Source organism: Channa argus, chromosome 7 (assembly GCF_033026475.1).
Source record: "Channa argus isolate prfri chromosome 7, Channa argus male v1.0, whole genome shotgun sequence".
NCBI classification, from domain to species: domain Eukaryota; kingdom Metazoa; phylum Chordata; class Actinopteri; order Anabantiformes; family Channidae; genus Channa; species Channa argus.
Window position 1 is genome coordinate 24,162,505 of NC_090203.1, and position 14,417 is coordinate 24,176,921.

General features: G+C 38.6%; 1 protein-coding gene across 11 annotated transcripts in view; it reads left to right on the forward strand.

Annotated features, from left to right (window-relative positions):
* adgrb1a (adhesion G protein-coupled receptor B1a) overlaps positions 1-14,417 on the forward strand; it is a 153,911-nt gene that overhangs the window by 128,196 nt on the left and 11,298 nt on the right. For 7 of the 11 annotated variants that reach the window (XM_067511024.1, XM_067511017.1, XM_067511027.1 and 4 more), the window contains 7 exons: positions 1,517-1,619; positions 1,710-1,860; positions 1,946-2,015; positions 2,287-2,353; positions 6,113-6,198; positions 7,432-7,491; positions 13,125-13,223. In XM_067511024.1, coding sequence (XP_067367125.1) covers positions 1,517-1,619; positions 1,710-1,860; positions 1,946-2,015; positions 2,287-2,353; positions 6,113-6,198; positions 7,432-7,491; positions 13,125-13,223 — 636 coding nt within the window. The remainder of the gene's footprint in view (positions 1-1,516; positions 1,620-1,709; positions 1,861-1,945; positions 2,016-2,286; positions 2,354-6,112; positions 6,199-7,431; positions 7,492-13,124; positions 13,224-14,417) is intronic. The other 4 variants (XM_067511023.1, XM_067511025.1, XM_067511021.1 and 1 more) reach the window with 3 other exon arrangements.

Below are 14,417 nucleotides of genomic sequence, written 5' to 3' on the forward strand. Positions count from 1 at the left end.
AAGCCGAAGGACGCAGTGAAAGTATTGAAAGTTTCAATACGAAAACAAAGATAATGGAGCCATTATTTGATGTTTGGAACTCATGTACACAATGCACTGCTGTTTAAGCATCAGCTTTGATTGTTCCCCCCGCGAGAACAAACTTTTAGTAGTAGACACCACAGTGTTCTCTTTTCAGTAACGATTAATGATTTTGTTTACTTTTACAATTCTGAACAAAAAAAGGTTAAAAGAGTTAATTAAATTTGCGAATGCACCAACAGTGAGACATTCATCTGGATTCTTCACGTAAACACCACTTTGTTTGAAGGCACTGCTGTCTTAATGTTGGAAGGCCACAGAAATCTTTAATGAGTGCACGCAGCTTTCGGACAAATAAAAAAAAAAAAACAACAACACTGGGAGCAGAAATATATCTTAATTTGTCCAAACAAATTTAAAGCTTCTCCATTTTAAATGAGCTTTTATAAGGGAATAAAAGTTCGCCGCACTACGCCAGTTACTCTCATGCTGATATCCAGTACACTTTGTTAATCAAAGCTGTTTCCACACCAATTAATTCAGCGATTGATGTCTGCTGTTGTGTTCATTGGCTGCTCATTTCCCCACCTGAAAAGACAAAGTACTAGTGAAAGTTTTAGTATCTGTGCTGTATCACATAACACTTGTATTATAGGAATAATTATCAGACTCCATGTGACTAAAACTGCATCCATTTGGCCTCGATAATTAATTCTGTCTCAGGCCCTTGAATTGGACTGAGTTGGATTCGTTCCCAACTCAAACATGAATCATTACTGACAGACTGAAATGAACTCAACTGTTTCTCAGAATATTTTCTTGTTGTTTTTTTGCATTCACATTAAAGGACAACTTCAACAATTTACAACTTGCATCCTGTACTATAGTTCAACTTACATGTACAGTGAGTAGTACATCAGTGGTATTCAGTGTCCCTCTGCCTTCTATTTATAAAAATATCACTCTACATCTAGCTGAAAAAGTTCAAGTCCTTTGGCATTAGATATCTACTGATACCTCTGAGAAGTCTGATCCAATATTTATTTACATACAGTAATGTTCCATTAAATATGTAATTAACACATTGAAATAAAGCAGCAGTCTACACTGAACAAATACTGGGGGTCCTGAAACTATTGCTGACTGGCAGAATATGATTAATAAAAAGGGATCCTATGAAGATGTACTGTAGCACTCCGCTGGGTTTTCTCGAGAAACACAAACACTTAGTTTATTTTCAATTTTACAGAAGTGCTGTTTGCTAGCTGAGGGTTTGCTAATGCTTAGCTGATAATAAATAGTGTCAGAATTTGGCAGATTTTGCCAAACTAAGTTTGTGAAATGACCCGAGCGACTCACCAGGGTGAATGAAGTGATACTAACTATCACATTGTTGATATAATGTGGTGAAAGGTTTAAAACTAAAGCCCTGATATTTACTGCAGCTCTGTACTCTGCAGCATTATCTCTATCTATTTTTTTCACTTTCTTCCAGGTACATCCGATCTGAGCGTTCAGTCATCCTCATTAACTTCTGCCTTTCCATCATCTCTTCCAATGCCCTTATTCTCATTGGACAGACACAGACACGGAATAAGGTGAGGATCAATCACATTTTCAGATGTATGATAATAGTGATGCACCGTCATATTTGACTTGTCTTCTCTTTTGTTTTCCTTTTATTGCAGGTCTTATGTACCCTGATTGCTGCATTTCTTCACTTCTTCTTCCTGTCCTCGTTCTGCTGGGTTCTTACGGAGGCGTGGCAGTCGTACATGGCAGTGACAGGCCGCCTCAGGAACCGCATCATACGCAAGCGTTTCCTGTGTCTTGGATGGGGTGAGCTTTCCGTCTGCTGCTCATCATGTCAATCATACGCTCATTTATCCTATATGTTAACGTTTCCTCTTATTTTTCTTCACAGGTCTCCCTGCGTTAGTAGTGGCAATCTCTGTGGGATTCACCAAAGCGAAGGGGTACGGAACACCGAGCTAGTAAGTATGCTTTCCTCTTTCCATTGTATGACTCCTTCTCTAAAACAGTTAATGCCAGGATACACACTTTACAACTGCAGCATAATTACCTCTCTCTCTTCTTTTCTTATGCCACGATCATCATCTATGCATTTGTTCTTCTACCTTTTGCCTTGTTCTGTTTCTTCCACTTAATAATCCTTCACATTTCTTCACCTCTGCCACTTTCTTCCATCTTTTCATTTCTAATCATGTCTCTGACTGCTTGCATTTTCCTGCTCCTCTCTTGTAGCTGCTGGCTGTCTCTGGAAGGAGGTCTTCTTTATGCATTTGTTGGACCTGCTGCAGCCGTTGTCTTGGTATTTCCCCTTTAAGTCTTTTTAAGTCTGTTGTGTTGCATGGAGTATTATTTGTTATAACTAACAATCCTAATGTCCTCAGTAATGTTGGTTATTATGTTAAACTATGTTTTCACTAACAACACAGTCAAGTACATTTTATTTATATAGCACTTTTCATTAAGTGGCAATTCAAAGTGCTTCACATCAGCATAAAAACTAATTGATCAATAACATAAAATCATATCACATTTAAATAACAACAAAGGCTTCTGTTCTTAGATCCTCAAATCACACATATAAAGAAAACACTTTATGTATCATCTGGCTTTTCATCCATTATTATACAAAATGGAAAAGTGAAAACTGCACCACCTTAAACTCACATATACTGTATATAAACAAAATCGGTCAAATGCATGGGAGACCAGAAACGTTTTAATTTTTCGTGTAAATTCAGAAATATTAGTGGTTGCTCTGGGATCATCTGGTATTTTATTCTAGAAAGAAGGACCAAGGTAACTAAAAGCTTCCTCTGAAGACCAACACTTTAGTTTGGGTCCAGTTATTGACTGTCTGATGACCTGAGGAGTCTGGCTGAATAATGGTCAGTAAGCGGGTCAGTAATACACCAGGGAGCCAAACCATTAAGACGCCGAGCTGGGTGTCTTGTACTGGTAGCCAGTGATGAGATTTAAGAACAGGAGTATGTCCGTATTTGTTTGATTATTAAAGGACTTTGACTGCTGCACCCTGAATGAGAAGCCTTAAGATAGACAGGTCTGGTCCAGTCATTACAAAGTCCAATCTTATGGAAGTGAATTCATGGGCCAGTTTGTTGCAGTCTGGTGGGGATATGAATCTAACAACTGGATACATACTGTAAAGTGACAGAAAGCCGTCCTTGCTATGTCACTGAAAGGTATTTCAGAATTTAGGTCAGCATTAGAATGAACAGCATTAGAAAGGTTCTTGACCTGCTCACTGTAGATCCTGTAGTTTCCTGAAAATCACATTTCTGCACAAGAAATGCAAATACATTTTTCCCAGGACCGTAATTACAACCAGATTATGTTTTGTATGAACATATTGAGGACATGTATCTTTAACGTTGAATTGCAAATATGCTGATACTGAATCGTGGTCAACCAATTTAGAGTTTTTCAGTGCACGATTTTGGCTGATGGAGGCTGATGGACAATTTATAATGCCGATATGCTTTTTTCCTTTTTCTTTTTTTATATTAACAGCAATTAGGAGACAAATATTTCCAACTTAAAGTGCCTGATCAATATTGAAAAGGTATATTATTTTAAATATTAATAGTTGAAAACAAAAAAAATTTCATAGAGTAAACTAAATAAATCAAAAACCATACAAGAATTATTATTATTTTTTATTTTCTTTTTTAAAGCAGTAACAATAATGTCTAAAAAAACTGCTTTATTGTATTTTCAAATCATTAAATACACACAATTAGCTGGCTACACGTACTTGTACCTGAACAGATTCAGTTTATTTAATCATAAAATCTAAATCAAAATAGCTCTGACATCAAGGTTTTAAACTCTGACAGTGAGGTTTTTAAAAAATGAAAAATGGAGTCACTGTGACTCTTTGATTCTCTCTGTCATGTGAGTCTCTGCTGAGCAGGTATTTACTCCAGGTAGAGGGAGGGGTGGGTCTAGGAGTGTGGGCTGCTGACGAACAAAGTCGACTAGAACTTACTCAGATTTAAGATTTGTAGTATTTTGGGCTAAATGCTTAGTTCACTTGTAGCCCACATTTTAGAGGTTAGACCACACAGGTATTTGCCTGTAATTTTGTTTCTGATGTAAGCAACCCGATTAGAAATGATAATAGGAAGATGATCTATCATAACATCACATAAAGACAGAGTGGGCAGTGTGAGCGTTTTATATACACCGATACACATGCAGTCACATCAATCTCTATGCATGTTTGTGCTTGTTACTGTAGAATAAAGCAAACGCACAGCTGATCAAAGATCGCAACATCTAATAATGCCGTTATGGCCGATATTTTTGGAGAAAAATAGTACCACGCTGTTTAGGCTCCAATTAGACCAACAGGCTAACAAATCATTTTAGTTCTGAGCTTGTGGTATTGTCAAAGTAAATGATGAAGTCCATAGATTACGATCATACTAACATAGTCTAGTAGACACAATTTCACATAGTAAAATAAGGTTCAGATAGTGGTTGCTGTCAAGGATATTAAATATAAATGAATGGATCTAATACTTAGGAGTTAGTCTGAGTGTAGTACAAGTGCAGATTCCACTAAATTTAGACAAGGAAGGTTTAATATGTACAGGATAGCTGGCTCATGTCTGTGACTTTGAAGCTTGGCCATTACTGAACTTTGGCTTCTTACTACTGTTACTGGGCATGGTAAGGTGGGGTGGGGCGACATAATGTCCTGGGTGGACATTATGTCGAGCTGAAACAGACATCTTGAAGATCAAAAAAGATCAACCACTTTTGGCTTGTCCCTTCAGGGGTCGCCACAGCGGAACGTGTTCCGCATGTTGACTCGCCGTGAGTTTTTTTTTTTTTTCCCGGATGCCCTCTCTGCTGTATTTTATCTGGGCCCGGGAACAGCACCAAGGTCGCCCTTGGTTGCTGGGTGGGGCCACAAACGAACCTGCATTCCAACCCAATTCTGAGCCACCAGGCCCCCGATTATATCTTTCTCTTAAAGATAGTAGTTAAAAATAAGTCATGTAATGTGCTGCATTTTCTATTGACAACTGTTATCATTTTGTTAAGATCACGGGTTCATTTGGATCACTTTTAAAACCACAATTTGAGCTACACTAATAGTAACTGTAGGATAACTTTGCCACTCAAGTGTTAAAGTTAAATAATGAACTGCCAAGTTGTACCATTTCAAAAGTAAAGGAACTCTGTAGCAGTCCATATTTATACATGAGCATGTTAGGGCTGGGTTGTACATGTGTTAACTTTTACCTAATGTCTTTATTAGATTGCATACTATCTTTTTTATTAAGTTAGAACAAGAACAGTCTCATTTTGCTGCAGGGCTTCCATATCCTTTTTTGCCTAAAACAACATAATATGTTATTTGCCAACCTTTGCATGCACGCGCGTAACTGTCACAACTCTTGTCATGCTCGGTCCACATCCTAGGTGAATCACGGACACAAACAGTGACGCATAGTGTGTTTCTAACAAATCCATGAGCCGCAGTGATTCATTTCGCGGTGCTTATTCCTCCGTTATAAGTAAACAGCCGTCTGCTCAAACCGGTAGCCGCAGTGAAAAGGGATCAGAGTGTCTTGTACAAATCGTAAGAGATTTTTAGAGGTAGTCAATCCTCAAAGCGCTTACAATGTGCAAATTACCACAGTGAAACACACCCCCTAAGCGCCCCACACACACCTTTGTTTGTAAACAATTCATATTTCACGAGTAATTCTTTTGTTAAGTAAACACACATTTAAAAAATAATATACATGTGAGGAATTTCCACAATTTTGACTCATCATCCTTCATTGGGTGGTTGATAGTCTAGTAGTTTAGCAGCCTAAAGTACAGTAAAGTACTGTACTCTACAGTGCAGAACTTACAGTAAGAACAGCTCATGTGTGTGTGATGACTTTATATGCATGTTGCCATGTCCATTTTGTCAAGATGACATCATAATTACCATCCATCATCAAAGTAGTGCTGCATGCTCTGACGTAATGACACTGCCTTTGCTCTGCTTTAATCCTGTGCCTCTTCTCTTTGACAGGTTAACATGGTTATTGGGATTCTCGTTTTTAACAAACTGGTGTCCAAAGACGGCATTACTGATATGAAACTAAAGGAGAGGGCGGGGTATGCCTTATATCACACATCCATTTTACACAGTGACCTATAACCAGTCTGATGGCTTAGACATGGGGAGAGACTAGCGAGGATATTGGCACTTTGCCTGAAATTGTCCTGCGTCACCATCATAGACCAACTGGCTGAAGATTATCCTTTATTTGTGACCATTTCTGTCACATTTCTTTGGTTCACATTAAAACAAACAGTCCAAAAGGCAGTGTGCTCAGTCATCCACAGAAGCTGACATTATGATGAGTGCTTTGTATTAGAGCTAAATGGAAAGTCAGAAAGAACTGAAAGGGACAAGGAAGATGTGGGGAAGGCTGTCTGGTTATTGGTCCTGCACAGACTGAGAACGATGATGACTCATCCCATTGCTTTCTTATTTGTTTCAAATGTGTCACATGTTCCTTCAGCTGCTTTTTGTTTGCAGGTGTTGCTATTAATGTAAAATTCTGTAAATCCATCTCTTTTTTTTTTTTTTCCCCTCCTCTTTTAGTTATTTCTGGCAAAGGGAAGCAGGGCAGGACCTCACTCATATGAATAAGAACTTTGTTGGTTTGACTTTAACAATGCTGGCCATCGGTTCCGTTGGTTACAGAAACAAATAACTACTGAGGTAGTGGAATACTTACTTTCATAAATACAAAGCTATCATAACTAATAGAACAAATGGAGGTAGGTAAAGAATAAAAACAGTTGTACTACTAGACCTAGAGCTATAGACCTGCTTGGGGACAGGCAGGCCAGTCGGGCTAAAGGTGGCGGAAAGGGCCATTGAGAGAGTGTGCGTAATGGCTTGACCTTAGATTTACCCTATTTTTGATGGCTTTCTACAGTTTTAGACCTCATGTGGTGTAAAACAAAAATTGATTTTCACCTCATCTCATCTGGCTGTACGTTTGGGTGCAAACAAGCATGTTTGCCAAAATTTTAGAGTTCTCCTTTAAACACATGGAAACACCACTAGCTGCTTGGGAATTTGAGTCTGACTGTTTGCTTCAGCTTTCCAAAATGATGAAATCACACCACACGTCCACCCTGCTTCCCTTTTACCCCACAGGCTGTTTGTCACCAGTGGCATTGTTGGTGCATTCAAATGTTACTTTCTTTCTTTTTCACTAATTTAAAAAACAAATGTTTGCTTTCCTCAATGAGCTCTCTATTCAACTGTACTTGTTTTTGCTGTCTGAAATGTCATGTTTGAGTTTTGCACAGAATCCCCTCTCTCTCACTCAGGGCTCTCCAAACAGGAACACATGAGTGTCAGAAGCCCCCTCCCATGTCGTCAGTGATTGGGTAAAACTACCTGCCCATTCCACCCTCTTCTTAATGTGTGGCTATCAGCCCTACCTGACCTGCTGAATCCTCTACCAAGCACCTCTGATTGGCTTACTATTAATTCCTGCCTATTTACCTCATTTTGTCGCTATTGACCTTGTTATTTATGCTATTTCAAATTAGCTCTATAGAACATAACACATTAGCTTCAGGTTCTGACCATTTTTACAATGCTTTTAGAGAAAATCTTACAATAACAAATGGTAGCTGCAGTGCACTACTATTAATATTTTCCGTGTGTGTGTGTGCGTGTGTGTGTGTGTCTTTAGATCTATTATGTAGTCATGATTGCATCTGTGTGTGTACTCTGTGACTGATGGAGTAACTCATAGCGACATAGACAGTCTGACAGAAAGCACTGGTGAAATGATGGAGTTTAATAGCCCCTCTTTTGACTTTGAAATATGAATTTTAAAAAAGGAAATCTGACAATAAGTTCGGCATGTTTCCTGGCCCAAGCTCAGATACCATTCGTCTGAACCATTCAATATTAATAAGGTCATCATCGCGCTTAAATTTCAACCTAAACAGTTGCAGTGTAAAATAGTGTTTTTGACCTTAAAGATGATATGTGTTACGAGTGAATGTCACTTTTCATTCATGGCACTTAAGTGCCAAGTGCCATCACTATCACAATATGTTCCCTATGGGGTAATAGGTGGGGTTAATTAGAAGGTAACCTACACATCGTCTCAGTTAGATGTTTGTTTTAAAATGACCTTGGTGAACAAAATCATAGTCATCTGTCATCTTTACTGTACATAGTTGACCTCTGGATCAAAAAAGGCCATGTGTGACCTTTTATTCTATTCTATGTGCTGTCAACCTTTTCAAATCTTAACTGTATCACCGTCCTATGCTCATTAAATATATATGCAACCAGTCTTTGGGACAATGCAGCCTATTGAAGCTAGTGCAACCAAAACCAGCTCAATGTATGCTAAAGCTGAATTAGCTTTGGAAGACAAGATCACTCATGTCCATCTCATTACTTACAGTTGCTATCATATCGTTGAAGCAAAATGACTTGCTCACCAGTGGGCCCAGCCATCGTGTCCATTTTCTAAGCATAAACGAGAAAACTGTACTGGACAGGATTCATGGTTCATAAATTGCCATGTGAAATGTTTCTCCACTTACACTAAGAGTAGCCTAAATATCCTTTTTCATCTACCATGTTATGTTCCAGGACAATACCAGTTTACCAATGTAGAGGCCAAACAGGATCTAAATCTCTGAGTGCATTTTTAAGTTATCCTCCTGGGTCTTCTCCCAGTCACTGCTTGCTTGGATCCCCTCAGATGCCAAACCAAACGGCAAGTTTTTTTTGTTTTTGTTGTTGTTGTTGTTTGATTTTGTTTCTCCTGCATAACAGAGCAACTGTTGTATTCCAGCCGCCTTTCAGATAATATATAGATGCATTCATTGGCATGTACCAGGTCAGTCTCCCAAAGGAAACTAAGGTCAATGCCAAAGCCTCTATGATTCTTCTTAAATAGTATGGTAATGATAATATTCCATGGGGCTTAGTCAGCATTACTCCTAACACGAAGACACAGTATAAAAAGGGAAGGAACAGTTAGAGGTTCAGAGATTCATGTGTTTTACACTGTTAGCTTCTAGCGAACATGAGCTGGTAGCCTTAAACTTGCAAGCAGGCTGCAAACTCCACCATTCCAATACCTGATGTGACCTCAATCAACCATGTCCCCTAAAAATTATGTTTCTTAAAAAACTAAATTCAGAACTGCAAATATATGTGAATGCAGTTGCAACTGAAAAACATTTTCTATTACCTTGATGAGGATAAGTTGTTATTTTACATAAATGGCAAATAGTTAAAAATTATTTTTCAGCCCAAAAATTGAAAATTCATGGTTGCAGTACAACATCCAGTTATTAAACTTTTAATTATAGGTTTCCAGTATAACCATAAACATACATTTAAACACAACCATTACCTTTTCCTAACCTTAACCAACATGCTTTTTTTTTTTTTTTATTTTACACCACTGACTCCTACAAAACATATATTTTTGCTGATGCAGTTTGGTTGGAATTTAAATTTTGGGTGATAGAGATAAATGTATTAAAGCGTAAATTGTAAGGATAAATTGCACGTACAATAATGTTACTTTAAGCCTTCAACTCTTGGTTTTGATCAAAAGTGTCTATCAAAATACGTTAAAACATAATATTCATCAGTTCATGAGCTCTTTTTTAAATCGGCCTTTTCATTATTTTATTTCTGTAAGAACCACTTTCACTAGGTTCTTAACTTTCCATCGGTCAACTGCAACCACCAGTAAGTTACAATATCTTTTAGCCTCTTTTACAGGTCATGGTCCGAATCCATATTGCAAATGTGACAAATTAACGTTGCTCAGGCTTGTTGGTTGGTAAATGTGATCCTATTCGGAAGCACTAAAACAGTATTGTTCATTCTGACCTTGCAGATGATTGGATGTGTTTGTAGTTGTCTCTGTGGTGGACAAAAATGGAAAGAAAGTCATGTCCCTTTGAATGACCCTCCTCACTACCAGCTCTTTTGAATGTGTTTCTCTAGGTTCAAATGCAAAACATGTTTAATGAAGCTAATTAATTTGTGCAGCAGCTAATTAAGTGTGCAGTAGCATCTGCACCAGGCAGGTCAGCTCACACCTCGGAGACATGCCTCACTGCTGAGTCTACTTCCCCCGCCCCGAAAATTAAAGGCCAATTCACAGAGTAAATTAAAGTAGACAGGAAAGGTCTAGTCCAATTCCAGGCAGTGCTGGAGTTTGTAATAAACTCTTATATGAGTTCAATCCTCAAGCCTGAGTATTTACAGATTGTAATAGTGGGTTAATCAAACATTAAGATTTAGGTTTGCAAATTTTCAAGTGTGTCTTTAATCAGCAGTCAGGTGCCCGAATGAACACTGAAAGAGGTTGCTCATGCTGTAGCCAATCCACCTGTTTGTGTGGCATAATGTCATTGTTCTGGAAGAATCTGGAGCTTAATATGAGGCCTTAGCAATCAGCTATGTCCCTTCCAGTCTTGGAGTCTAGTGTTAAATTTCTGGTGCTGCTTTCTTGTCGAGTTGCAGTGGTATAAGAGAAACAAGATGCAAGATATCCACTTATAGGTTATCACCTTATATTGACTTTTGAAGAAGTGTTTGGACTATGGATTTTGACCCCCATCACATAGGAAACATCCTTTGGAGGAATCTCTTAAAGTCCCGTATGGACAGGTGGACTGATGACAGCAAAAGCAAAATCCTGTTTCTGTGTCCTTGGTGGAACCTGATTATTGTTTGAATACAGTCTTGAAAAATTGTGAACCTGTCCTTTAAGCTTTTTGATGAGCTTAACCAATTCGGTATCTTTTATTTTGATGCAAAGGTTCTAAACAGAAGCAGTAGAAAAAGGAAAAGTACTAATTTATGTCTGTTCATATTGGGCATTTATTTGTTTACCTTGATGCATTTCACCCTAGCCACCCTTTGCCTCTCAGTCCATAAGTTCAGGGAAACGGTGTTGTACTTCAGAAGATGCTGATTGCTTTTTAATATCACGGCTTAATACAGCACGGTTTTAGCAGCTGTATTGCCCTTTTACTTTAAATTGAATTTCTTTCAATGTGTGATTTTTAATCCAGGCGTCCTCAGGCTACAAAAATTGATTCCCTCAGCTTTTCAGCTTTAATTGTTGTTTAGCAGGAGGGCATATCGTAAAAGATCAGCTTATTGCTTGTCAATACAGTCTTTGTCAAGTCAACAGTCTGGAGATTTACCATTAGGAATCAAATCCGTATGCTTTCTTGAGTTGTGGAAGCTTTGGAACTTACTCTTATCTGAAAATAATCTACTGCTTTCTTACTGGATCATTGTTGGGGCTATTTTGCAGTTTAGAATCAGCAAGGCCAGACGATGCTGCATCAAAATGAGATATTTATTGTACAGTCGCTATAAGTAAATTGGGAAACGGGAAATGCTTCACAATTAAAAATCAATAGTAAACATCAGGTTTTGGTGCCTCTTATTTGAGACTGAAATATAGGAGACAGAGGGTAAATTAAGATAAACCTATAGTGGCACAAGTATGACACTACGGACATTGTAATGTAATGTTCTGCTTCATTCTAATGTAAGGTCCTCCTTGCTAATCACACATACCTATGATAGTCCAAAGGCTGCACCAAGACTCTTTAGTTGATGTGGTCTCAGACTGGTCCCAAAGAAACGTTGCAGTTAGTTTGTTGTCAGAACCTGATCTGACCTCAATCCTCCCCAAAGCAGCAGACTTTTCCTGAACTGCTGGTTCGTAGCATGTCTTTTTTCTAAAGTGTGTGGCAGTGTTGGATTTTGAAGGTGCCTTTTTTACATGGGGCGGCAGTGGATCAGTGGGTAGAGTGGCCACCTACTGACCACAGGGTCGGAGGTTCGTGCCCCGCTCCTCCAGGCCACATGTCGAAGCGTCCCTGGGTAAAACACAGAACACCCAACAACCCATCCCCATTTGCTCAGCGCCAGACCCAAGCCCGGGAAAAATTGGGGGGGTTGCATCCGGCGTATAAAACTGTGTCAACTCAACATTCAGACATCTGATCCGATGTGGCGACCCTGAACTCACAGGATTATCAACAGGTGCTAATTGTGCACGCAAAGATATGTTCACTTGTACAGAAGAGGATCCACTTCTTGTGTTTACTTTTTTATTCCCGCTCAAGATCTATTTAACTCGTAGGGATCCATTTTGGTTTGCTTAGATTTTTCCTACATTATGTGTGAGAGTAAAACGGACCAAATTTACAAAATGGTCCACGGGTTCAGACCAGAGCAAAAGAGCTATAAGTTTGAAAATTCTAAATTCTTTGGTGTCACACTGGGCATTTTAACTACAAATGCATGTTACAGAGCTGACTTTTGACCCGGATAAAAAAATTCAGTTCATCATCATAGTGGTTTTAGTTTTAAGAAGATTACTACTATTAGAAGCACTTACCAGTGATACTCAGTCAAATAAACACAGGACTGTCATTTGGAAAACACACTATACTTTCGTACTTTCTATCTAATCATCAGACCACTCATTTTCCTTGATCTCTTAGATCTTCTGTGTGCTACTGCATTATGGTCGGGTGTGTGTGCAAATCTTTGCATTAGAGTTTGGCACCGTTTGTAATATGCGGTTAGCACAGATAGAGATGGCTAGGGGTGAAGCGCACCCAGCACATCATCACAATCAGAGCAGCAGAGATAGAAATCCTCCTGAGGCATATGAAATACATGGAATTAGGTGTATAGCTTTGTGTTACAAGCAGACATTGTTAAATAGGACTCCATCAAAACTCCAACAAAATAATGATGCCTTGGCCCCATCCTCCCTGTCCCGTGAGTCACATGCAGGTAAACCCCAAAGCGTGCACACACCAAACTCCGAGCTGGACTGTAGCCCTGAGAGAGAGATTGTGCGAGAACACTGTACCTCACTGTATGTGTGACTGTTTGTGCGTGCTTGTGTGCACACCCGCATCTGTGCGAGTCTGTGTGCAGGTGCATTTGTATCTGTTTGTGTATGTTACAGCGTGTTAATTTGACTTTGCAGTCAGATGACAGTGCCACTGTACAATATGACGCTCAAATGTGCCAAGTGCGGAGTTATCTCTTCGGCTGACGTTTCCACAACAGCTACCAGTAACGCCATGTTAGTCCCGCTAATTATTTTTCCTTAACTCTTCTTACCTCTCTTCTCACCTCTACTGTACGCCTCCCTTCTTCTCCCTCTATTGATTGGTTCTCTTTCCGTTATTCCTTCATTTTTTCTTCTTTCTGATGCCCTGACAGGGAGGATTTCATTCAATATGAAAGGCTCCTGAAGCTTATGTGCTGCTCCTGAATACAAACTGTGTGTTAAATGTATACGTGTATATTATGCATATGAGTGTTTGATTTCTTTATGAACAAGCACAGAGTCACAAATCAGTAGGACAGATATTGAGAAGACTATAACAGTGTATGCAGAAAGAACATCAATGTACTTTTACTGTGTGTGTGTGTGTGTGTGCCTAGATGGATCGTTTCCATTATTTTCCACCTGGGTCTACATATATATATATATATATATATATATATATATATATATATATATATATATATATATACTGTGTGAATAGAATCTGATCGTGATGCCAATTGGGATGTTATCTCTTTTCCTCTTTCAGCAATGACTGCTGCTTTCTGCAACAATCCCCAAATACAATCTCCAAACAAAACAAAAAATTATATACAACCCCCCCCCCCCCCCCCCCCAAAAAAAAATTCTTTGGTTGCCAGGAGGTCCAAAATCAAAATAGTTTCTATCATTTAGTAAAATACTTGCAGACACTGATTTTTTTTAGGCTTACCTCAAAAAATAAAAATAAATGTTTATCTAAAAAAAAATAATAAGCTATTGATAATATAAACACATAAAAGCAGTAAAACCTGAAGGTGGTTTATTTCAAAATGTGCCACTGTCTTTACAGTACCAATTAGTTATGATCCCTAACCATTTCCTATTTCAAGCATAACCCCTATATTTCTATTACACGTATTACTCACTTTACTGTCACACTTTTGAGGGACTTTTTTGTTGTTGTTGTTGTTTCTGGTCCCATCATGCTCCACACGTTTCACAATCACATGTCAGGCTCTACTGTACACACAAGTTTTAATTAGTATTGTATCGATTGTTTTCTGCCTGGCCTGGCCAACATCAATGCATCACCTACAACTCCTCCATGGTTGTGTTGACATGTTTCACTAGTCAAAAGGAATTAATAACACGGTGACAAAGTCTGCTGTTTGAATTTACTAAAAGTAGAACATGGACATAAACATGATTAGTCAGATTAGATTT